Here is a 26761-nt window from a genome sequence, read left to right as displayed (position 1 = left end):
GCAAACATGGACGTCACATGAGTGTATGCTATAGTACGCCCATGTGAACAAAGCTTTAATCCCTACCACTCTGGTGATCTCAAATCTCGGACAGCTGATGATTTCCTTCAGAAGAGAGCTGATATAGGGCTCCCTGTTGAATGGAGTTGTTGAATGAGGTGGTATGCTTCTTTTTTGAAGCTCTCAGCGTGGGGATTATGACAATGAAACATGTCAAATTTGGAAAAAATATTACATATCACTCATTACAAAATGTTACTTTATCCTGAGAGCCCTTTCACACAGGTACGTTAAATGCGATTTATGTATGTTTGCAAAACACATAATGTGGATTTAATAAATTTTCAATGAATTTTTGGATTCCTGACTCACAGCAAGCACCTGTGAAATTTGGACATGTGACCCAAAAATGTGCCACAGGTGAATTTTTTTTTTTTTTTTCTGTTTACTATAGAAATCAATGGGAGGTGCTTTTTTTAAATGGGGCACCAAAGATGCCGCATGCAGGAGTTTGGAAACCACCTGCAGCACACTGATGAGAGTCCAATAGGATTTAAATGGAAATACAATATCAAAAGTGTGCGAACTCCTTGGACTTAACTTTTTTTTTTTTTTTTTGTAGTAATTTGCCACAGTGTTTGTATGTGAACACAGGGACACTGAGTTACATAGTCAGGAGGCCTGAGACACACAGCCTGAGCAGTGGTGCTACTAAAGCAAGTCAGGAGGCTTGTTTTATGTTGATGGTGGAAACCCCTGCATGGGCAACTGTCCTTCCTTTTTTTTTTTTTTTTTTTTTTTTATGCATAACTGGCATGGGCATTACTTACTGGTGAGATGGATACACTATTTTGCCAGAAGTATTGGGACTCCTGCCTTTACATGTAATTAAACTTTAGTGGCGTTCCAGTCTTAGTCCATAGCGTTCAGTATTGAGTTGGCCCACCCTTTGCAGATATAACAGCTTCAACTCTTCTGGGAAGGCTGTCCACAAGGTTTAGGAGTGTGTCTATGGGAATGTCTGACCATTCTTCCAGAAGAGCATTTGTGAGGTCAGGCACTGATGTCCTACAAGGCCTGGCTCACAGTCTCCGCTTTAATTCATCCCAAAGGTGTTCCATCGGGTTGAGGTCAGAACTCTGCAGGCCAGTCAAGTTCCTCCACCCCAAACTCGCTCATCCATGGACCTTGCTTTGTGCACTGGTCTGCGGTCATGTTGGACCAAGGGGTCAAGCCCAACCCCTGAAAAACAACTCCACACCATAATTCCCCCTGCACCAAACTTTAAACTTGGCACAATGCAGTCAGGCAAGTACCGTTCTCCTGCAAACTGACAAAACCCAGACACGTCCATCGTATTACCAGACAGAGAAGCATGATTTGTCATTCTAGAGAATGCATCTGCACTGCTCTAGTGTCCCATGGCGACATGCTTTACACAACTGCATCCGACTCTTTTTATATTGCCAAAAACCTTGCATCACCAAGTGCAATGCAGTGTAGATGGCTATAAATCTAAATAATTCATTTTTTCCTATGGTAAAAAAGAATTTTCAAAGGCCTGTATAACAAAGGAATATGGCTTTCCGTCATGAAAGCCCGCAAATCTCTTGTTGCCTAGTTATTTTAAGTGTTTACATTTTTGGTGATCTTTTCAGGAAGAAGTTACCCATACTGAAAATTCTGGGACAGAAATTGTAACCACTGAACCAAAGCAAAATGACCCAAAAGAGGTGTGTACAAAACCTTTTTATTTGCTTATGTACAATTATATCCATATGTGTAATCTAACTAGAAATTAATACAAATGAGTAATCTAACATTAGGGTTGCAGCAATACGTTTTTGTTTTTTTGACTAGTATGAGTAACAATAGTTTGTGCTCAAGTATTCGCCGATACCGATTACTGATACCTTTTTGTGGTGCGATTTGAACCCATACAAAATGAATGGGCTCAAATCGCACTGCAAAGAATCGCATGTGATTTTAAACAGAAATATGGTGTGAGTCCTGTCTGAATTGCATGCAGTTTTTCTGTGGGTGCTTGAATGGCTCAAATCGCACTGCACCCACAGGGAAACTGCATGTGATTCAGATCAGAATCACACCGCTACTTCAGCTGACGTAAAGCAACTTCAGTTCAAATCACATGCAATGCTTTGTAGTGCGATTTGAGCCCATTCATTTTTGTATGGGTTCAAACTTGAACAGCAAAAGGTATTGGCTTCAGGTATCTGCGCATTGGCACGAGTACTCGTGCAAATGCTTCGTATCGGCACCTGTATCGGTGCAACCTTCTTTATCATTGTTAAAAGGGCATTCTACTTTATGTATCCAATACCCACACATTTTTTGGGAGTATAAATGTTAAGATGTGCTCTTAGATATCTACAAATATCAGAGAAAGTCCTCAATGTCTTGATCATTTACACAGCTACATTCCCCCCCACACTTATGGGAATTTTTAGGCCAATCAAAACCAATAATATTAAAAATTACAGTATTTTTTTATTATGATTACATCTTAAAAAAATTTTTGTAATATATTATATTATACATTACATTGTGTCCATACAATGCGGTTTACATAATAGGCTTATTTCAAGGCGTTACAATGTTGAAGAATTTTGCATGTTTACAGAGACTCTAAATGATTAGCTGATGTGTTTCGGAGACCATAGCCCCTCTACATGGGATACTCCTGCAGACAGTAAATGTTTATCTGAGAAAATATATATTTTTAGAACACACAACATATATGAACTGCACGTTGAACAATTCAAATATACAATCATATGACACTTGCATATCTATAAAACACACACAAATTGAAACTAAAATATGTTGGGAAAAAAATCATAACTAAGGTACTGCAACATCAAAACAACCTTCCAATGTTGTTAGAGGGGAAGTGGGTCACATCACATCTAAAGCAGACACTGGGATCACCTGGGTGCCGAAAATGAAAGAAGAAATGCATGTATATCAAAAGTATGATTATATGAAGTGTGTGTGTGTGTATATGTGTGTGTGTGTGTGTATGTATATATATGTGTATGTATATATATATGTGTGTGTGTGTGTGTATGTATATATATATGTGTGTGTGTGTGTGTATGTATATATATATGTGTGTGTGTGTGTATGTATATATATATGTGTGTGTGTGTGTGTGTGTGTGTGTGTGTGTGTGTGTATGTATATATATATATATATATATATATATATATATATATATATATATATATATATATATATATATATATATATGTGTGTGTGTATGTGCACGCACACGCATTGGGACATCCTCAGGTGTTCCAATCACCTCCATGGCCACAGATTTATAAAATCAAGCACCTAGGCATGCAGACTGCTTCTACAAACATTTGTGAAAAAGCGGGTCGCTATCAGGAGCTCAGTGAATTAAGAGTGGTACCATGATAGGTTATCACCTGTGCAAAAAGTCCATCCGTGAAATTTCTTTGCTACTAAAGATTCCACGGTCAACTGTTAGTGGTATTATTATGAATTGGAGGGGTGTCCCAATACTTTTGGCAATATACTATATTTTCCAAAATGTTTAGGTGGTCCTCAAGCATAAGTTGACCATGTTGTATTCCAGCCAGAAAGGGTCTGTAATAGATAAAGGTGGCAGTATATATAAAGATTTGATAAGCCTAGAAGATTTATGATGCTCAGAATTCTATTAATACATTCAGATTTTTTAGAAAGTGGGGCCAGTTGGTAGGACTGGATCATCCTTACCCAAAAACATATAAGGAGATCACTGGCAGTAGCCTTGCATAACAAAGGAAGTGTTCATATGTAAAGTCCGACTCAGAATGAAACAAACCTATCCCAATATACTGCTGCTTATCTGAATTCCTCAATGTCAGTGGGCAGAAAAGTATGTGGCGTTCACCTCAGGGAATGCGCCAGCTAACTGGATCAATTCCCATATATATAGAGCAGTGCAAATGAATCCGTCCGCCACACCTGTAAACATAACAGAACATAAACCTCAATTGTTGAAGAACATCAGTGTGCTGTATGCAGGTTACAACATAGGGACATCCAGAATATTTACAATTTCATCAAGATCAGTGCCTTGATTGTGGAAGGCTAGTATGCCTGAAATCTTTGTGTCATTATTATTATTATTTTACTATAGTAGTAATTGTATGCAAAAATTTATTGTTTTTTGATTTTTCCCAGTTCACTGTCATTTTAGTCAGAGAGGCTACAGACAGGGATGCCTGTAGCGCTCTTTCCTTTCCATATGCACAATCTTGCAGGTTGTCTTGATGTAAATATGGATTTTTGAAGCCTGGAGTCAGACATATGCAGTATGGGAAACCACATGTAATTTGGATGGGAATCTCACCGCATTCCTATTCAAATAACATGTAGTTCTTTGCAGTGTGATTTGAGTGCAATCATTTTGCATGGCTCAAATCGCACCGTACCCGCACAAAAAAAGGTGCAGGCAGGTTTTTTAGGGTTGTGTGTGTGTTTTTTTTTTTTTTTTTTTTTTTTTTTTTTTTTTTTCCCCCCGCGCTGGAATCGGATTGCATGGTTCACACCTATGCGATCCAATTCTGGCAATCGCACTCTGTTAATGCAATTTGCTGTGGATGTTATTGACACCACAAAAACAGGTTGCAGAACAGAGTGCAATTTGGATGTGGTGCAGGAAACACACAGACTGTAATGCATTTCCCTCACCGCATTTATGTAGATCTAGATTTTTCTTGCTCCTGTGGACAGATATTCATGCTTATGTTATATTTCCCAACCTAACTATGGATACATTTCTTTTTTTTTTTTTTAAACATGCAAGAGTTCAGCTTTAAACAACTATGAATAAATAAGTCAGCAATATGGTACTGGTGCATACTGTATGATGTAGTGTTTATAAACAATTATGTTTTATTCATAAAATGTAATGTCTTGGTAGATTATTGAGAGCATCATCGAAGAAAGTCAAAAGTCCATCGCTGGCGATGAATGCACTAATACAACTGAAAATGTAGTAACGTTAAATAATTCAAGCTCCTCCGTAGAGACTGATCCAGCACGTTCAAGCAACATCCCCGTACTATTGGTTACTGAAACACATTTTCATGATGATGCAGAAGAACTTCGCCATAAAGAACTTGATCATTCCGGGTCAAAACCAAGTGAAACACATGACATTTCAATTCCTCTCATTGAACAGTTGGTGGAAACCTCTAAAATTGTGGAAATTATACAACTAACAGAAGGTCTACAAATCTCAGAAAAGGAAGAAAGCAAAGAAAAAGTAGAGTATGAAGAGACTAAAGAAATCAAGGAACAAGAAACTTGTGACTATGTGCCCAGTGAGATACCAGTTGCTGAAGCTGTAGAGCAATTGGCACCTGCTAAGCCTCCTCGCCAGATTAATGTTGAGCCTGACATAGTAGCGAGCACTAAAAAGCCTGGTCCCTCACGCCCCCCACTTCCTTTAAATGTCCCTCCACCAAGGCCTCCACCACCTGTTAGGCCAGCACCACCACCGCGTAAGACAAAAAAAGATTCCGATTATGAGAGTCCAAGATCTTCTGGTCTGGATTGTAAGTATGCACAAAGGTGTCAAACATTGATTCTTTTATATAACCAATGTTCTTGCAATCATACACCATGTTTAAAAGTTGAATTTAAAAAAAAAATATTGCTTGAAGGAGAATCTCAAAGGATAATCTGGTTGATTTTCTATGGGCCATGCTACGTCTATCATGCTGTTAACCTATATACAAACTCCACTCCAGCTGAAACTTTAATTTTTAATAGAGGGGTATTACTTTAAGTTTTATTGACGTCTGTGTTCTGTTGGGAGCTATCTTTCCACATGACCTGTCTTCTTGTCTAGAACAGGAAGTGAAAGGAAATCTTTCCAACAGAGACACAAGACACATTAAAGAGGTTTGAAATTACGGTATATAAATATCTTATTGCTGTCTGTCACCAATGGAGAGGTTACCTTTCAAAGGTTGAGATGTAGACGGGGTATTGTCAAGATGAAAAGTTGGTGGAAATGTCCCCAATTGGTACACAAAAGCAGTAAAAATGTATTATTTAGAAGGAAGATCTCTTTTTACATGGTGTTTTCAACAAGGGGGGCTCCTGTTAAAAAGCGGACTGCGCACTGCTAGGTGACATTCTTAGGGCCTCAAGATCTTCTTAACTTGGTGCACTTAATATGTAAATCGTGTCATTGAAGGCAATATTTCTGATACTTGTAACTGCTGTCTGCACTCCTCCTTGATCAATAAGGTATGCATGCTAGATTGAGAGAAACAAGACGTACTATGGCCTTTAGACCTGTGGCAGTCACTGGCCACTGACACTTTCAGCCTTTAAGTTGGCTGAGCCGGGATGATGTCACTCCTACGCATGTGTGAGAGTTCATCTGTTTCAGAATGTGCCAAAATTGTACAGTACGCTGCGTATAAGCAGCTTAGTGAACATTGCGAACAAGCAGGTAAAAATACTTTAATTCAGACGTGCAAGGGGAAGTTCACGATAAACCAACATCAGATTGTTGGTGATCGTTCCTTTAAACTGCCTGCTTCTAATTCAGGCAAGCATTTGTGCCAGTGTCAGTAACCTTCCTGACACATGCAGCAAATTCAGGTAATCCTTACTACAGCCACTTTAGGAACCTTTCACCGTGGTTGTGAAAAATGCTTAAAGAATCTGAGTGCCAGTTCTTAGAGTAGGAAGCTGACCATAAATAATACCAGCTCTGAGCTGTCCTACAGGAGGTATGCCAATGCTTAGAGCAGGCTGTGCCTGTGCTGGGAATCTATTATGTATGTATACTGTTTGTGCAATTTTAACGTGTACCCCATGCCCTGTTAAAAATGTAGAAAATTACTTCCTATCTGCCCTGTCAACTTAAAATAAAAATTAAAAAAAAAAAACAAAAAAACTGAAAGCAGTATTAAACCCCAAACCAAAAACGTGTTCTATTGTGATGTGATGGCTGCATCAGTTTTCTTTTCCTTTTGGCTTTTTTTCTTCTGTATAATACAGGAGGTGTGTTACTGGCCAGATCACCTGATAAATACAGACACAGCTCTGGATGAATGTGCACAGGAAGCAAAGCAGACTGCAGCATTGTCATTCTAGAGGGAGGGTAGTTTTTAAATGTATTAGCAGATTTAAATACACTAACAAATTGAAGCCAAACTCCACCTCACACTTTATAATCAGTCTTTCCTTTTGGGATAAAGGTTTTACATAAAAACTGATTATTGTAAGCACCCCTGCTAGTACTGGTTTGTCTCATGTAAAGTGATACATTTGGTTGGAGAGCTTGCTGGCTAGATCACCAGATGAAAATAGAAGAAAGGAGAAAGAAAAAGCTAATGCAACCATCACCTCTATGAATTGGTAAGCTGCAATATAATACGCGTTTGCTTTTGGGTTTATTACTGCTTTAAAAATTAATTCCAGGGAAGTTACCATCAAACATTTTGATTCCTATACTGAGAAGCATTTAGAATCCTTCGCTGTATAGAGGGGGCTGAAAAGCACTTTATACAAAAGAGCTGATGGATTTATAATTAGAAGGTAATTGTCTTTTGTGAATATTCTGTGACAGATGTATGGAAAACTGGTTAAAGGCTAAGCTCACCTTTTTAAAAAAAAACAAAAAAAAAACAAAAGTGCACACGTTTTTACAGGTAAAAAATGTGCATTTATTTATTCTCAGGAGCTTGCAGAGCTTTGGACCTAAGATCAGTGGATAACTGGTACAATGTTGGGCTTGTGCATATTCTCTCTCCAGCTTTGTTGCCCATACCTCTGTTCGGGCTTTGTTAGAAAGCCGGAGGAAGTGTGAATGGACTATGAGGGCGCTCATCAGCACCTTTGCAGTTCATTGAGAACTACAAGCTGTCTGTTGCGGTGGAAGGCGGGACTTGTAGTTTCTACATGCACAGATTCCTGTAGATGACGCAGCTGTGTGGGTGGAGCCCTGCACAGCTGCACCGATTTTTAAAATGTGACAGTGGTGAGCAAAACCCCTGCCTGGTGGAATTGGGGAGGGGGGGGGGGTTTCTAAAGTTGAATTAATTTAAAGCAGAACTCCTGTTAATCGTATATTCCAATGCAGTGGAGCTGTGCCTGCACTGCATGGGTTAAGTGGTCGTTTTGTTAAGGGGCTCAAGGTGAGCTATACTTGCCCATTCCTCCAGAAAACTGCTCTCCCCCACATCCAGCGGTGGACTGTTCCTGCCGTCCTCACGTCTGTAGCTGGTCTATGGGCGTGATGTCGGGAACAGCCCATTCACAAGACCGCTAGCGTGCGAGGGTGGGGCACAGCACCACTGCATGGGAAAATATAAAATTTTTCCCAGATTTCTTTTTTAACCACTTGCCCTCCAGAGGATTTACCCCCCTTCCTGACCAGGCCATGCATCACTATATGGCGCTGCATCACTTTAAGCACTTGCCAACCGCTCTATAGCCAAATGACGGCTACAGCGCAGTTGTCCAGTTCTGGGATGGCGTCATATGACATCTTACCAGAACGCAAGCTCCGTGAACGCTGTCTCCTACGGACACAGCTGATCATGTGATGTGGTATAAGACCAATCACAGCAGCCTTTTACCTTTGTGTTCAACTGTGTCCAATGACACTGCAAATCACCGGGTAAATACAATTGCCGGTTATTGGCTGCATGAGAAAAAAAAACAATATTTTTTACTTTGTACTATTAAAAATGTCCAGTAAAACAGTTTAAAAAAATCAAATTTCGTCATAGATTTAGACCAAAATGTATTCTACTACCGGTCTTCTCTTAAAAAAAAAAAAAAAAAAAAAAAAAAATCCCAATACATGTAAATGAATCAGTTTGCATGATAGTTGGTGTGTAGAAATGGCGGATATATATACTGGATTTAAAATAAAAAAAAAAAAAAAAAAAAAGATATACTAGTAATGGCAGCCATCAGCGACTTATAGCGGGACTGCAGCGGGCGTTCTGACACTGGGGGGAGAACTGACTGTCACTGACATCCCCAGTGACACTAATACAGTGATCAGTGCAAATAAAAAGCACTGACACTGTACTAATGGCACTGGGCTGGAAGGGGTTAACATCTGGGGCAATCAAAGGGTTAACTGTGTGTGTTTCACTGTGTAAGCACTTGCTCTGCTATGCAGAGCAATACAAAGCAATGTGCAGGAGCTGACAGACGAGAGGTCTGTAGTGTTTACATACAGGTCTCTCCACCATCAGTGATACTCGGAGATCGCCAGGTGCCGGTGCAGAATCACCGGCCAGACCCAGTGATTGACAGCCAATGCTGCCAATGGCGGCGCGGTTAGGGAGTACATGTCCCCTACCCAGAAATGTAAAATCACGTGTATATTTACATGACTTTGCGCAACGCTGCCGCCCTGTAGCAGTATTTTTGCTATAGGGCGGTGGGAAAGCGGTTAAGTGTGTGTGTATGTGGGTGGGTGGGTGTTTTTTTTTGGGGGTTTTTTTTCTTTTCTTTTTTTTTTCTTTCAGGTTGCAGGGGTGTAGGTGTTTTGGGTCTGGGCTTTGATTTAGTAATCTAATGAGACACAGGTAAACTTTTACTGCTTGTTAGCCAATGATTACAGATGCATATAAGTATTGTTATGTATGTTGGTAGAGCAGAGATTTTTCTTTTGAACTGTGGAAAATGCCATGAACATAATTTGGTCAGTTTTCTACACCAGTCTTGCCATTTTCTACATCTATGCAGCAAAGTTTAGAAATGTATGTGCTAGACCATTTTGTTTCTTCATACTACTGCTCTAAGGGAATATGCAAAATAAATGTATTTCTTTTCTTGCCAGTAACAAAAAAATCAGCTGTTTTAATGCTGTGTTTAAATATGATTGGCGTTTCTCTCTGACCTAGAGTATGGCTCCCTATTAAGGTTTCAGTAAGCTGGAAATGCTAGTTTACAATTGTTGGCTCCATCTGGCCATCTGTATATTTCTCTTATTCATGTGCTAATTTATGAAAAATGAAAATGCAGGTTTTGCAGTAAAAATCCATGCTGTGCTGTAACTTTGTACATACTGCAATTGCCTTTATTGTGAACTGACTCTATTTTTATTTTGCAGTTACAAAAGATGGCTTTCTCCCTGGAGAGCTCCTATCCTCAAACACTGTGGCAGAGGCAATAAATAAGGATTGTCAGCCTTCACTGGATCTAGCTAGTGCAACAAGTGGGGATAAAGTGGTGACTGCTCAGGTCAGTGTTTTGCAGATAAAGTAACATACTACATTTTCAGCACAGCGCAGATACATTTGTTCTTGTATATAAAAGTGTCTGAGGAAAGCTGTCTTGCTGTCTGCCCCTCTAAAGCACATCCATGCTTTTTTATTTTTATTTTTTTTTTCTGTGGCTCCACACAGATTTGGGCCCATTTGTCTCTCACTGATGTTTTGTAATGTGTACCTGTTTTGAAGTGCTTACATTTTTGATTTATGTGCAATTGACATACCAGACTAGTCCAGAAATATTGAAAATCTGTTATGTTGTACTAAAGTTTCTCTGTAAACTTTCTTTTAGGAAAATGGAAAGGCGGCAGATGGTCAGCTGTCCAGCTCACCAGAGAGTTCTGGTCCCCAGCGGCCCCGGTCAAACTCAGGGAGAGAGCTCACAGATGAGGTAACGCCTAGCCTTTCTGTTTTATATAGCTGGAGTCTTGTTTAGATAGAGAATATATATATTTATATATTACACACACTCGACAAATTGCTGGTGCCTCTGTGACTGAAGTTGCCAATTTATATGCCATGTCACGAGTTACAATATCAAAGGTTATGGCGGCATATATAGTTTCCAGGAAAATGTCGTCTGATAAGCATAAGCGTGGCCAACTGTCATATCACTTTAATTTATATTTAAAATTTCCCTAACCTCTGCTCATGTTTTAGGGCAGCTCAGCTCCCTTGCAGCAGTTGCTGGAGCCACCCTTAGAAACACATTCCCACCTGGCATGGTCACACACACGCACTTCAGAACCATGCTCCTCCCCAGCTCCCCACAATGACTGTTTATTCAGCAGCTCCTCCTCCAGGATGCTACCAGTAGAAGCATCCTATTCTCCAGCTCCTCCACCAGACATTTATTAGCACCTGTGGGTGGAGGGACATTAAGATATACACTATATTGCCAAAAGTATTGGGGCGCCTGCCTTTACACACAAATGAGCTTTAGTGGCATCCTAGTCTTAGTCCGTTGCGTTTTAATATTGAGTTGGCCCACGCTTTGTAGATATAACCACTTCAACTCTTCTGGGAAGGCTGTCCACAAGTTTTAGGAGTGTTTCTATGGGAATGTTTGATCATTCTTCTAGAAGTGCATTTGTGAGGTCAGGAACTGATGTCGGATAAGAAGGCCTGGTCCACAGTCTCCGCTCTATTATTTATTTCAGGTACTTGTAGAGAGCCGTCAATTTACGCAGCGCTTTACATATATATTGTACATTCACATCATTCATCCCAAAGGTGTTCTATCAGGTTGAGGTCAGGACTCTGTGCAGGCCAGTCAAGTTCCTCCACCCCAAAATTGCTCATCCTTGTTTTTATGGACCTTGCTTTGTGCACTGGTGTGCAGTCATGTTAGAACAGGAAGGGGCCATCCCCAAACTGTTCCCACAAATTTGGGAGCATGAAATTGTGCAAAATGTCTTGGTAAGCTGACGCCTTATGGGTTCTCTTCACTGGAACGAAGGGGCCAAGTCCAAACACTGAAAAACAATCCAACACCATAATCCCCCTCCACAAAACATTACACTTGGCACAATGCAGACGGGCAAGTACTGTTCTCCTGGCAACTGCCAACCTTCGGCACATCCATTGAACTGCCAGGCAGAGAAGTGTGATTCGTCACTCCAGAGAACATGTCTCCCACTGCTGTAGAGTTCAGTGGCAGTGTGCTTTACACCACTGCATCCAACACTTTGCATTGTACTTGATGTAAGGCTTGGATGCAGCTGCTCAGCCATGGAAACCCATTCCATGAACCTCTCTACACACTGTTGTGCTAATCTGAAGGCCACATAAAATTTGGAGGTGTTTTTAGCTATTGATTGCAGACAATGGTTGACTTCTGCGCATTGTGTGCTTCAGTATGCGCTGATCCCGCGCTGTCATTTTACGTGGCCTACCACTTGGTGGCTGAGTTGCTGTTGTTCCCAGTTGCTTCTAGTTTGTTATAATACCACTAACAGTTGACCGTGGAATATTTAGTAGCAAGGAAATTTCACAGATGGACTTATTGCACAGGTTGCAACCTATCAAGGTTCCACACTTGGATTCACTGAGCTCCTGAGAGTGACCCATTCTTTCACAAATGTTTGTAGAAGCAGTCTACATGCCTAGTTGCTTGAATTTATACACCTGTGCCCATGGAGGTGTTTGGAACACTTGAATCCAATGATTTGGAGGGGTGTCCCTATACTTTTGGCAATAATAGTGTACATTCTTGGTCATGTATATGCACTAAGGGTAATGGAACCATGTAGCCTCGCCAGATGAGGTTTACAATGTGCTCCCGCCATCCCATAAGTTAGGGAATTTGCATTGGGAAGTATGAAGCCAACAGCTTCTAAATATCTAAAAGTAACTTGCATTTTTTTTTTATTAAAACATTCTAGTATTTTGTAGAATGGACAAAAATACTTTTCTGTGGAAAAAAAGGAGGATTTAGTACCAAATTAGAGTATATCTAAAGCCAATACTTATTTGCCATCTGTGCTGGATTGAGGAAACGTCCTTTTTAGTAATTTAGGTGCTTGACAAATGGCTGTATCCCAGTTTGTACAGCTTGCCAAGTAAATCAAACACCTGCATTCTCTCACATATGTATTCGATAGAATTAGGTGGATTTGCTTTGCATTTACGCAAATAGTGAGGAAAAATATTTGTAAATTCTTTTTATAAAGTCAATGTGAACAAGCCTTTAGCTATGTGCAACTGTCCAATTATGGGAGCTTTGTTTACTGCTTGATTCAGATCATTCATCATAATGTTTTTTTCAGGAGATTCTGGCCAGTGTAATGATCAAAAACTTGGACACAGGAGAGGAAATCCCTCTGAGTTTGGCAGAGGAAAAACTTCCAACAGGCATTAATCCACTGACATTGCATATCATGCGAAGAACCAAGGAATATGTCAGGTAAGAGCTGCTACAGTGTTGGAAATTCCAAAACGCAATCACATCTCTTGATTATACTTTGCTGTTTACTTGAACTTTGGGTTCTACTTGATTATTCATGCTTCTGTTCATTTTTAAAAAAACCTTGTAGCCAACCAAAGTCAGGTAGCTGCTGATTATAGTGAAGTGTTTCTTTAAAAGCCTGTCAGCATCCAGATGTTTAAAAGAATTAAATGTGTATTCTGCCTATAATGCTTCTTTATCCAGATGAGATAAAACATTGTAAAAGGCTTTTCGGGTTAGTTTTCAGAGACACTTAACAAGACTGTAAGGAGGTCTCCACAGCACCTGTTTTTAACCTTGTAAATTCTGAGCCGCAAACTCATTGCACACAGTTGTGGTGTGGGCCCATGGAATTACTGTGTGGGCCCATGGTTGCGTTTGGTGGTAACACCCACCAAATGCAACATTCCATTTATTTTTATGCCACAAGCCTGAGCAGTTGTACAGTGGATATAAAAAGCCTCCACACCCCTGTTAAAATGTTTTAATGTGTTTCTCTGATATAAAAAAATGAGACGGATAAATAATTTCAGAACTTTTTCCACCTTTTAATGTAACATATAAACTGTACAACTCAGTTGAACAAACAACTGATATCTTTTAGGTGGAGGGAAGTAAAACTAAAATAATATGGTTGTGTAAGTGTGCGCAACCTTAAACTAATGCTTTTGTTGAACCACCTTTTGGTGTGATTCTAGCACTCAGTCTTTTTTGGTATGAGTCTTTCAGCATGGCACATCTTGACTCTGAAATATTTGCCCACTCTTCCTTGCAAAAACAATCCAAATCTGTCAGATTGTGAGGGCATCTCCTGTGCACAGCCCTCTTTAGATCACCCCATTGATTTTCGATTGGTTTCAGGTCTGGGCTCTGGCTGGACCATTCCAAAACTTTAATCTTCTTCTGGTGAAGCCATTCCTTTATTGATTTGGATGTATGCTTTGGGTTGTTGCCATGCTGAAAGATGAAGTTTCTCTTCATGTCATCTTTCTAGCAGAAGCCTGAAGGTTTTGTGCCAGTATTGACTGGTATTTGGAACTGTTCATAATTCCATCTACCCCAGTTCCAGCTAAAGAAAATCCACTCCAAAGCATCATGCTGCCACCACCATGCTTCACTGTGGGTATGGTGTTTTTTGGTGATGTGCAGTGGTTTTTTTTTTTTTTTTTTTTCTTCCACCAAACCTATCTTTTGGAATTCTTGCCAAAAGGTTCAACCTTGGTTTCAAAAGACCATAACACATTTTCCCACATGTTTTTGGGAGACTTCAGATGTGTTTTTGCAAAATTTAGCCGGGCTTGCATGTTTTTCTTTGTAAGAAAAGGCTTCTGTCTTGCAACTCCTACACCATAGCCCAGATATATGAAGATTATGGGAGATTGCCATATGTACCACACAGCCAGTACTTGCCAGATATTCCTGCAGCTCCTTTAATGTTGCTATAGGCCTCTTGGCAACCTCCCAGATCTGTTTTTCTTCTCGCCTTTTCATCAATTTGAGGGACGTCCAGTTCTTGGTAATGTCACTGTTGTGCCATATTTTCTCCACTTGATGAGTGTCTTCACTGTGTTCCATGGTGTGTGTGTGTATATATAATGCCTTGAAAATTATTTTGTACCCTTCTCCTGACTGATACCTTTTTAACAATGAAACTGCCCTACTAAAACTCACTAATGATTTACTAACTGCTAAAACCAGTGGCTACTACTCTATACTCTTACTACTTGACCTCTCTGCGTCTTTTGCTACGGTTGACCATCCCCTCCTCCTCAAAATACTCCACTCTCTTGGCCTCCGAGACTCTGCTCTCTCCTGGTTCTACCCCTACTTATTGCAGCGCTCCTTCACCGTTGCCTAGAACTCTGTCTCTGGACCCCTTCTCTTCTGCATTTACACCTCCTCCCTTGGTCACTTGATAAACTCCCATAGCTTTAAGTACCATCTCTATGCTGATGACACACAAATCTATCTTTCTACTCCTCACCTCACCCCTTCAGTCTCCTTTCCCATTGCTAACCTACTAAGTGACATATCGGCATGGATGTCACTCCACTTCCTCAAACCCCGAAAACTGAGCTCATACTATTCCCAACAGCCCGTGCCCCCTCCCCTGACTTCTCCATCAAGATCAATAACACAATCATCAGTCCCTCCCCTCATGCCAGGGTACTAGGTGTAATCCTGGACTCCCATCTGTCCTTTCAGCCCCAAATCCAATTACTGTCCAAATCTTGTAGTCTTCATCTCCAAGATACGCCCGTTCCTAACCACGGAAACTACTAAGCAACTTATTCACTCCCTTATCTCTTTCCTTAACTATTGTAACTCTCTCCTCATTGGCCTACCTCATCGCAGGTTATCCCCTCTTCAGTCTATCATGATTGCTGCTGCCAGACTCATCCACCTTACTAACCGTTCCATATCTGCCATCCCTCTCTGCCAATTCCTCCACTGGCTTCCCATTGCCCAACAAATAAAATTCAAAACAATAACATATAAAGCCATTAATAACTCTGCCCCCAAGTACATCACCAATCTTGTCTCCAAATATCACCCAAATCGTCCTCTCCACTCCTTGCACGACCTCCTGCTCTCTACCTCCCTTGTCTCCTCCTCCCATGCTCATCTCCAGGACTTCTCCAGAGCCTCCCCCGTCCTCTGGAACTCTGCCCCAATCTATCAGACTATCACCTACTTTGCCCACTTTTAGGCGGTCTCTGAAAACCTATCTCTTCAGGGAAGCCTATCCTGCCTTCAGCTAATAACGGAATCTTCTATTCCTCCTACCAGTCCATCCCCCACAGTTACTACTTTTTGTACTACCAGCCCCTCCCTCTTAAATTGTAAGCTCCAAGGAGCAGGGCCCTCCTAACCTTCTTTTATTGAACTGTATCGTTGTCTCCCTTTATATTGTAAAGTGCTGAGCAAACTGTTGGCACTATATAAATCCTGTATGATGATAACAAGCTCCCTCTGATGCTTTGGAAGCTCTTTGCAGACCATGGCTTTTGCTGTAGATGTGACTAAGTCTAGGTTCACACCTAAGTGTTTTCCTCAGTGTTTTGCAGAAACGCACTACATTCCATTTAACATGATTTCCTATGGGACACATTCACATCTCCGCGTTTTCACCCGGTGTGTTTTATGCAACGGGTCAGGGACTTTTTTAAATGCAAAATGTTGTGCTTTTGGTTCTATAGACTTCAATGGAGACACTGCAGCAAAGCATTTATGGGTTTTTGATGCTTTGTGCATTTTAATTTGCCTAGCAACAAGAAAAAAAAAAAGCATCAAACGCATGGGCAAAAACACACCGCAGAAAGCACTGCAGAAATGGATCACACACAAACTGTATAGGTGTGAACCTAGCCTTAGAAAGTGTCAGAAAAGACCTGCTAGAACAGCTGAGCTTTATTTGGGATTTTGAATGTGATTGTGGATGTAGCGGTGTTCAGAATTAAGCAGTTTTTTTATAAGAGGGTGTGCACACTTATGCAGCCATATTATTTTAGTTTGTTTACTTCCCTCCAAAATATTTGTTTTTCAATTGGGTTGTGCAGTTTATAGGTCACATTGAAGGTGGAAAAAGTTCTGAAATGCTTTCTTTGTCTCATCTTTTTACATCACACAAACCTGACCTTTTAACAGGGGTGTGTAGACATTTTATATCCACTGTATATCAGTGTTCGGTGAGCTGTCGGGGGGCAGTAAAACCGTGATTCAACCACCTGGCTTCACTGCCCCTGGCTGCACATGTGAATAAAGCCCTAAAATCTCACTGCTTTTGTATCATTTTAAATGTATATATTTACATGTAGGCAGCCATATTTGTTCACTAAATATGCAGACTTTTCTGCCTACGACTTAATCACTTGACCTCCACAAATTTTAACTGGCAATGGTCATGCAACACTGTACCCAAATGTAAACTTATATAATTTTTTTCACACAAATAGAGCTTTCTTTTGGTGCCATTTAATCACCAGTTTCTTTTTCTTTGCTATATAAATGAAAAAATACAAAACATTTTGGGGAAAAAAAAGTTTTTCTTAGTTTGTTATAAAATTTTGCAAACAAATATTCTTTTTCATAAAATTAAGTGAAAATGTATCCTGCTAGATTTCTTCGGTAAAAAGAACCCAAATTTAGTGTATATTTTAGCCTGTGTGAAAGTTGTAGAGTCTACAAACTATGCTGGATAGATAGAGTTGAAAATTAATCCTGATGTACACATGGCCTGTTTAATTTTTTGAGGCCCTAAAATGCCAGAACAGTACTTATACACCCCCCCCAAATGACCACTTTTTAGAAAGAAGACAGTCCAAGTTATCTAGTAAGAGGCCTGGTGGGGTGTTTTTTTTTTAATACTTTCATCAGAGTAGCTCAGTGTTGTTTGAACTGTTGTGAATGGTTTTCATTCATAACAGCTGTACTTATTGTTGACATGCTGTGTTTATCTACAGCTAATTTTATAGTACAGTTATGCATACATTTTGATCATTGCTATGTGATCACCATTCCCTGGCCGCTGAAAGCGGGAACTGTAGTCCGCTGTGACCAATGGACACAACTAAACTAAGGGAAGATTCTCGCATCCCCACCGCTCCCTCAGAAGCACTAGCACCTTCTCCTGTGTGCCTGGTTCGACCATCTTTATTGGCCAGTGCGGGATAATGTCACTCCTGTACAGGAGTTAATCGCCCCAGCACACAGGATTGACATTGCTTCTGGAGGCTGCCTATCTTCTGACAGTGTATCATAGTGGAACTTTTAGTTTTGCTCTAAGCTGGCTATAGATGGATCAAAATTCAAGAAGTTTAGCAGGGACTGGCCAAATTTCGATCCATATATGGCTTTCTGGCTGTAGAGAATTGAATCTAATGATCCACTCCATTAGTGCATGTAGCCAATTGACCGCAGAGCTCAATAGTGTATTACACTGGAAGAGTCCCACTGTCAGAATGCAGCAGGGAGGATTCCCTCGTCCACTTTGAATTTGTGGATGTGGAGACTCTGTCCATCTATGGCCAGCTTTACTGACCCTCTTCTCTCACTGCAATTCCGCTTGACATGGCCTGTATGATTAAAGAGAGTGGAAATTATGCATGTCTGACATGAAACACCCATAGTTCTAGTAGCATTGTAATCCAGCCTGCTGAGGATAAGGTCACATGTAGTAGCACTTGTTTATGGTAAACTTTACTCAAGTGCAGGCACATGCTCTGCTAAATCATTTGATGAGTAAATGTTATTGAGAAGTGTCTTAACAGTTGCAAAAAAACAACAAAACCCCGCTATAAAGCATTATTACATAGCTGCGAAAGGCTTCATTTCTTGGGAGCCAGCTTTTGAAATGGTATGACTAAGGATGTATCCCAAGAAGTATATTACGTTTGACATTTAAGCTTCCTGTCCACTTGTTGATATACCTTCCATCAGTAAGATTGTACCATTAACTGGAACATGGCTTGGCTACAAAACCACAAAAACAAGCATTAGCAGAATGTAATTGCATTTTAAGTACTGAAAGCAAATGGTCAGCCATGGCTCAATAAGCTTTCCCCAACTGTGGAATTCATGTAGCGCTGTTATATAGGCATCATATAGATAATACATACAGTAATGTTCATTGTACTTATTTATACTCTTCCTAGAAATGATGCAGTACAAATTGAACTTGCTGCCCGTGGCAATGCTACTACACCCATTTTACAATAAAATGAGAAATCTTTACTTCAGTCATCTAGATCCACAGAGCTTCAGGCACAAGAGAGTAAGGCCAGCTGGTATATAATCACGGACGTGTGTTCAAATGTCTTCTATATTCTTACACCATTGCAGACAGCTCTTGTGACAGGGAAATCTGATAATATGCAAAAACAAAAGAAACCACAGAGCACACTGGTCTCATGAAGTATGTAGTGGTGTTTATTGAAAATAAAATGTGAAAGCTACAAACCTAAAAGATCAATAGGCATATCAAACCACATCAATAGGAAGGATGGACCACCAACAACCAGCATCCAACTGGATGGCTGTCAGCAGCTGAAAATGGCTGATGGGTTTCTGAGATCCCACCCCTTTTTCATCAGAGTCTTCCTGGTGTCCCAGTACCACTGTTTGTCGCAATCCTGTATAGGGCCAGAATGAATCCATAAGTGCCCTAAGAACACTGTATGTGGATATGTGTAAATTTACAGATTCCAGGTAATGCTCTGGCTGCCAGGGCAACTCTTACAGCACCAGTAGCTCTGTCAAATAGCAAGGTGCAGCCAGTCCTCACACACATGGAAACTCATGCAGCGATTAGTGACATACACCTGCCCCCTGTAGCAACGCAGTTACTCACTGCAAGCAGTATGTTTGGCTGGCCGATCCGTTTCAAGGAAGTGTAAAGGCACAGTCACCCACTATCTGTAAGCCAAGCCACCAGGAGGACTAGGCCACTCCCACTTGGTAGACAGTTACCCAAGTAACCTGTATCCAACCCGGAGTCAACCACAGAAACTATACACATTCATTGGTGGACGTCAAGACAGATAAAATTATTTGATCATTAATCGCCCCTGGTCTGGAGCTCCATGCAAGATTTTAACTCGTGGGCTAAGGATGATCATTAGAAATGTGAGGGATCAGCCCAGAAATACACGAAGGAGCTTGTGACTGATCTCAAGGCAGTTTGTACCACAGTCACCAAGCAAACCATTGGTAACATAATGTGCCACCATGGATTGAATTCCTGCAGTGCCTGCAAGGTCCCCCTCAAGAAGGTGAACGTAGAGGCTCATCTGAAGTTTGCCAATGAACATCTAAATGATTCAGAGAAGGATTGTGAAAAAGGGCTGTGGTCAGTTGTGACCAAAATTTAGCTTTTTGGCATTAACTTGACTCGCTGTATTTGGAGGAAGTAAAATGCTTACTGTGACCCTAAGAAAACCAGCCCTACAGTCAAGCACGGAGGTGGAAATTATGCTTTCAGGTAGTTTCTCTGCTAAAGGTACAGGCCAACTTTGCCTCATTGAGGGGCCGACGGACAGGGGCCGTGTATTGTAAAAATCTTAGATGAGAACCTTCTTCCGTCAGTCAGAACACTGAAGATGGATTGTGCATGACCCAAAACTTACTGCCAAGGCAACAAAGGAGTGGCTAAAGAAGTACATTAAGGTCATGATGTGGCCTAGGCAATCTTCAGACCTTTTTATCCTATAGCAAATTTATGGAGGGAGCTCAAACTTCGAGTTGCCAAGCGACCGCCAAGAAAACCTTAAGGATTTAGAAAAGATCTGTAAAGAGTGGACTAAAATCCCTCCTGAGATGTGTGCAAACCTGGTAACCAACTACAAGAAACGTGTTAGCTCGTTTCTTGCCAACAAGGGTTTCTCCACCAAGTACGAAGTCATGTTTTGCTTGGGGATCAAATACTTATTTTACTCACTGAATTGCAACTCCATTTATAGCATTTGTATCATTTATTCTTATGATTATACAGGATTTATATAGCGCCAGCAGTTTGTGCAGTGCTTTACAAAATGAAGGTAGACATTACAGTTACAAAAGGAAACAGAGGGCCCTGCTCGTTAGAGCTTACAATCTAGGAGTTTTGGTTAATATTCTGTCGTTAAAAATACACCTATGATAACAATTATAGACCCTTCTTTTGTTTGTAAGTGGGAAAACTTAAAAAATCTGCAAGGGGTCGTATAATTTCCCCACTGTATAGATATGCATACAGTGACTTGAAAAAAGTATTCATACCTCTTGAAATTTCCACATTTTGTAATGTTACAAACAAAAATGTAAATGTATTTTATTAGGATTTTGTGTGATAGACTGTGACGATCGCAGCATCAGACCCCTGACCTCACCAAATTCGTGACCGAAAGACTAGCCAATCTGAAACCGCGATGTCACGTGCATAACAATGCCACGCCCAGCTGCACCCTGCACAACGATTTTCCAGTTCACTGGACCACCAATCGATGTACCGGCAGCCTGAGCGCGATTGTTACTGGGTCAGGTTAATTACGCAATTAACCCTTCACACCACCTTCTTTTTGTACAGAGAGACTCAGCAATATCAGCAATAACACTATGATGGTTGAGATAATCCGTATAGTACTGTCACTACAGACCGGTTATACAGAGGGTTAAACAAACACAGTTGTGCTCTAGAGGCAGGAATTCGTAAGTTGCAACAAAGAGCTATAGAAACAGTTCAAAAAAAAGATGTGTGAGAGAGAGAGAACCGCAGCACAGCAAAGAGGTAACGGAAAGGAGGTTAAAGGGTTAAAGTACTTGCCAATCAGCCTTGGGTTAAGCAGATCAAGTTTCAGAGCGAAAGGGCACGTCTCCCTAGTTGGTTCTGATGTTAAACGGGAAAATTCAACTTACTTTCTTAGGCCTGACCGCCTATTTTGTAGTCCCCCCCCCAACAGGGGGTGTCTCTGAAGTCAAGGACCAATGCCCCGTTTAGGGAGGGATTGTCTGGGCGGATACCTAAACTAGAGCCAAAATCTCTCATAGTTCATATTTTGCTCATAACTTTACCTATGCACAAGTGACATTCCACCCGCGGTTAGATTACTATGCAGACGCATCTGAGGAACAGTTAAATATGAAATCTGAAATACATACTCGAAGGGTTCCAGAGATGTAATATTCTGCTTTCCTAGGTATTCCAGTCAGGGAGTGTGACCTATCAAACTGTTTGTCTTCTTGTGGCCAGTCTGAAGATATACCTGTTTTTTATGTAAGTCTCTCCTATTCCAAGATATGATACATAGGGAAAAATGGATTTTAAAAGTGTTACCTAATCTCTACTCCTCTGGAATGTGTTTGCACTCAGGTGAAGGCTTGGGTTATCTTTTTACGAGGTGCTAGATTGCACAGGTTCTTTGGACAGCGAGGCCCCAGCTCCCTTGGGGGTTTTATAGCTCTGAGCTCCCTGCTGGGCTCTGGCCTCCTGTGACACTGCCAACACACAGGCCATAGGTCACTGTGGCTGAACAGAAAGGTATAATGAGAATGAGGGGAATATGTTTGTACAAGATGGAGGATCCTTTGCCAAGATGGAGGTTGGAGCCAAAATGGTTGAACCTTGTCCATCTCTGTGGGCATGATTGCTACATAGACCAACACACACAAAGTGGCATATAATTGTGAAGTGGAAGGAAAATAAGTGGTTTTCAAAATTTTGTACAAATATCTGAAAAGTGTGGCATGCATTTGTATTCAGCCCCCCTGAGTCAATACTTTGTAGAACCACCCTTTTCTTTTTCTTTTCTTTTTTTTTTGGTATGTCTCCACCAGCTTTGCACATCTAGAGTGAAATTTTTGCCAATTCTTCTTTGCAAAATTGCTCAAGCTCTGTCAGATTGGATGGAGAGCATCTGTGAACTGCAAGATTCAAGTCTTGTCACAGATTCTCACTTAGATTTAGGTCTGGACCATGCCATTCTAACACATGAATATGCTTTGATCTAAACCATTCCATTGTAGCTGTGGCTGTATGTTTTGGGTCATTGCCCTGCTGGAAGGTGAACCTCTGCCCCAGTCTCAAGTCTTGTGCATACTCTAACAAAATTTCTTCTAGGATTGCCCTGTATTTGGCTCCATCCATTTTCCCATCAACTCTGACCAGCTTCCTTGTCCCTGCCTAAGAAAAGCATCCCCACAACATGATGCTGCCACCACAATGTTTCATAGTGGGGATGGTGTGTTCAGGGTAATGTGCAGTTCGTTTTGGTTTTAGGCCAAAAAGTTATTTTGTTCTCATCTGACCAGAGCACCTTCTTTCACATGTTTGTTGCATCCTGCACATGGCTTTTTGCAAACTGTACTTCTTATGGCTTTCTTTCAACAATGGCTTTCCTCTTGCCACTCATCCATAACGGCCAGATTTGTGGAGTGCACTACTAATAGTTGTCCTGTGGACAGATTATTCGACCTGAGCTGTGGATCTCTGAAGCTCCTCCAGAGTCACCACGGGCCTGTTGGCTGCTTCTCTGATGAATGCTCTCCTTGCCCGGCCTGTCAGTTTAGGTGGACAGCCATGTCTTGATAGATTTGCAGTTGTGCCATACTCGTTCCATTTTCGGATAATGGATTGAACAGTACTCCGTGAGATGTTTAAAGCAGGTGTGGGGAAATATGCGCTAGGGCTATTGATTCAGGTATACCGTTTCTGTATTCATTATGCTTGCATTGTGATAAGAGTTAGAGTGATGCTTTAAGTAGATGAAATTATTATGTCTTAAGTAAATGTTATAAGAAATGCCAGCATTATTTTCGAGCTTATATGGAAAACTTTAAATGGTATATGTATGTAACAAGTACAACCGCAAAATGTTACAGGAAGAACGCTAGACTGCAGGTGTCTTCAAAATATCGTAGCAAACATAGATAGATGTTCAGATAAGAGATCTGGGAACACAGCCAAAAATGGAAGGATGTACTGACTGAGGTTTAACATTTTAACAGTTTAAGTAAAGGTGCACCTTGTCTAGTATCTGGGTAGAAGTTAAAGGTACGCTTTACTATTGGATAATTTAAGTTTGTCTTACTATTGGATAATTTGGGTTTGTGGTTTTTGCCTTTATAAACTGTTGTGTACGTAATAAACTTTGCAATCTTCCTGTATCCTACTTGAGTGTGTTGGTTATGTTGATTGCCCGATCGCGACCGAGCCCGTGCCACACCCAGACGCTGCGCAGCACAGAGAAAATATAGAAATAAGAATATAAGGATTCCAGGAAAGGGGGAATTCCTAACAGCAGGGTTAGGTTGTAAAAAAAATATCCCAAGCTTTGAACGTCTCCACAACTTTATCCCTGGCCTGTCTGGTGTGTTCCTTGGTTTTCATGATGCTGTTTGTTCACGAATGTTCTCTAACAAACCTCTGAGGGCTTCACAGAACAGCTGTGTTTTATACTGAGATTAAATTGCAGGTGGACTCTGTTTACTAATTAGGTCACTTCTGAAGCCAGTTGGTTTCACTAGATTTTAATTAGGGCTATCAGAGTAAAGGGGGCTGAGTACAAATGCACGCCACACTTTTCAGATATTTATTTGTAAAAAAAAATTGAAAACCATTTAATTTTCCTTCTACTTCACAATTATGTGCCACTTTGTGTTAGTCTATCACATAAAATCCCAATAGAGTACGTTTATATTTTTGCGTGTAACATGGCAAAATATGGAACATTTCAAGGGGTATGAATACTCTTTCAAGGCTGTGTGTGTGTGTGTGTGTGTGTGTGTGTGTGTATATACAGTATCTCATAGAAGTGAGTACACAACTCACATTTTTGTAAATACTTTTATATCTTTTCATGTGACAATACTGAAGAAATTACCCTTAGCTACAATGTGAAGTAGTGAGTGTACAGCTTGTGTAACAGTGTTAATTTGCTGTGCCCTCAAAATAACTCAACACACAGGCATTAATATCACTAGTGTAATAAAAGCGCCACACCCTTAATACTTTAAAGCAGCAATTCCACCTCAAAGAAACCAAATCAATTTCTTAGTGCTATAACTTAAATAAAGGAATGCGCTAAAACCACAAACTATTCCTAATTTAGTGTAGAAACATTAGTGCAAAGGATATATATATCCTCAATTAATATAAAAATATATAAAAATTATGTGCAAAATGTTTTAGTGCATAAGTAATTTAAATAATTAAATTGGTGAATATAAAAATTGTCCAATTTTGAATTTCTTCAAATGTCCAAACAAATCCTTTTCAAATTCAAGTGCTCTCAAAGAAATTGTGCCAAAATCCACCACCAAAGTAAAGTTGGGTAACTCACCAGAGCTCCATGCTGATCAATCTCTAGATCAGCAAAAAATGCTTTTTGCTCTGGGAACAGATGCAATAAATCAACTTCTCAGGTGTGATGATCAATAGCTACACAATCATCCATAAGGTGGGTATCCACCACTCAATATAACGGTTCCAGGAGCATTATATCACTCTCTCTTTTTATATCTCTCCACCGAGGTCATGTTTGGGAATGAAAGAAAAAATCATGGTGCAGCCAGTTTTTTTTTATAAAAGTATCCAACAATTTAATAAAGATTTCCACTTTTTTGATATTAATTGAGAATAGATATATATATCCTTTGCACTAATGTTTCTACACTAAATTAGGAATAGTTTGTGGTTTTAGCGCATTCCTTTATTTAAGTTATAACACAGGCATTAATGTCTAAACTGCTGGCAACAAAAGTGAGTACACCCCTAAGTGAAAATATCCAAATTGGGCCCAATTGGCTATTTTCCCTCCCGGTGTCATGTGACTCAGGTGTGAATGTGGAGCAGGTGCATTAAATTTGGTGTTCTCTTTCACTCTCTCATACTGGTCACTGGAAGTTCAACATGGCACCTCCATGGCAAAACTCTGAGGTTTTGAAAAAAAATTGTTGCTCTACATAAAGAAGGCCTAGGCTATAAGAAAATTGCCAAGACCCTGAAACTGATCTGCAGCATGGTAGCCAAGACCATACAGCGGTTTAACAGGACAAGTTCCATTCAGAACAGGCCTTGTCATGGTCGACCAAAGAAGTTGAGTGCACGTGCTCAGTGTCATATCCAGAGGTTGTCTTTGGAAAATAGACATATGAGTGCTGCCATAATTGAAGGGGTGGGGGGTTAGCCCGTCAGTGCTCAGACCATATGCCGCACACTGCATCAAATTGGTCTGCATGGCTGTTGTCCCACAAGAAGCTTCTTCTAAAGATGATGCACAAAAAAGCCTGCCAACAGTTTGAAAACAAGCAGACTAAGGACATGGATTACTGCAGTGTTTCTCAACTCCATTCCTCATGGACCCCCAACAGGTCATGTTTTCAGGATTTCCATTATTTTGCACAGGTGATTTGATCAGTTTCACTGCCTTAGTAATTACCACAGCTGTTTCATCTGAGGGAAATCCTGAAAACATGACCTGTTGGTCCATGAGGATTGGAGTTGAGAAACACTGGATTACTGGAACCATGTCCTGTGGTCTGATGAGACCAAGATAAACTTATTTGGTTCAGATGGTGTCAAGCGTGTGTGGTGGCAACCAGGTGAGTAGTACAAAGACAAGTGTGTCTTGCCTACAGTCAAGCATGGTGGTGGGAGTGTCATGGTCTGAGGCTGCATGAGTGCTGTCGGCACTGGGGAGCTACAGTTCATTGACGGCACCATGAATTCCAACATGTACTGTGACATACTGAACCAGAGTATGATCCCCTCCCTTTGGAGACTGGGTCGCAGAGCAGTATTCCAACATAACAACCCCAAACACCTCTAAGATTACCACTGCCTTGCTAAAGACGCTGAGGCTAAAGGTGATGGGCTGACCAAGCATGTCTCCAGACCTAAACCCTATTGAGCATCTGTGGGGCATCCTCAAACGGAAGGTGGAGGAGCGCAAGGTCTCTAACATCCACCAGCTCTGTGATGTCATCATGGAGGAGTGGAAGAGGACTCTAGTGGCAACCTGTGAAGCTCTAGTGAACTCCATGCCCAAGA

The 26761-nt window shown here is 40.7% G+C and overlaps 1 protein-coding gene across 1 annotated transcript in view; it reads left to right on the top strand.

Moving 5' to 3' along the window:
- Window positions 1–26761, top strand: part of WDR44 (WD repeat domain 44) — a 128921-nt gene that overhangs the window by 52380 nt on the left and 49780 nt on the right. Inside the window, exons 3-7 of the mRNA XM_089657961.1 lie at window positions 1659–1733; window positions 4958–5594; window positions 10133–10263; window positions 10585–10683; window positions 13061–13197. Coding sequence (XP_089514087.1) covers window positions 1659–1733; window positions 4958–5594; window positions 10133–10263; window positions 10585–10683; window positions 13061–13197 — 1079 coding nt within the window. The remainder of the gene's footprint in view (window positions 1–1658; window positions 1734–4957; window positions 5595–10132; window positions 10264–10584; window positions 10684–13060; window positions 13198–26761) is intronic.

The sequence above is a fragment of the Staurois parvus genome, unplaced genomic scaffold (genome assembly GCF_062004578.1).
Source record: "Staurois parvus isolate SC_StPar_1 unplaced genomic scaffold, SC_StPar_1.0 ptg001045l, whole genome shotgun sequence".
In the NCBI taxonomy this organism is placed as follows: domain Eukaryota; kingdom Metazoa; phylum Chordata; class Amphibia; order Anura; family Ranidae; genus Staurois; species Staurois parvus.
Note: the sequence above shows the minus strand (reverse complement) of the source record. Positions and strands in the feature narration are given on the sequence as shown.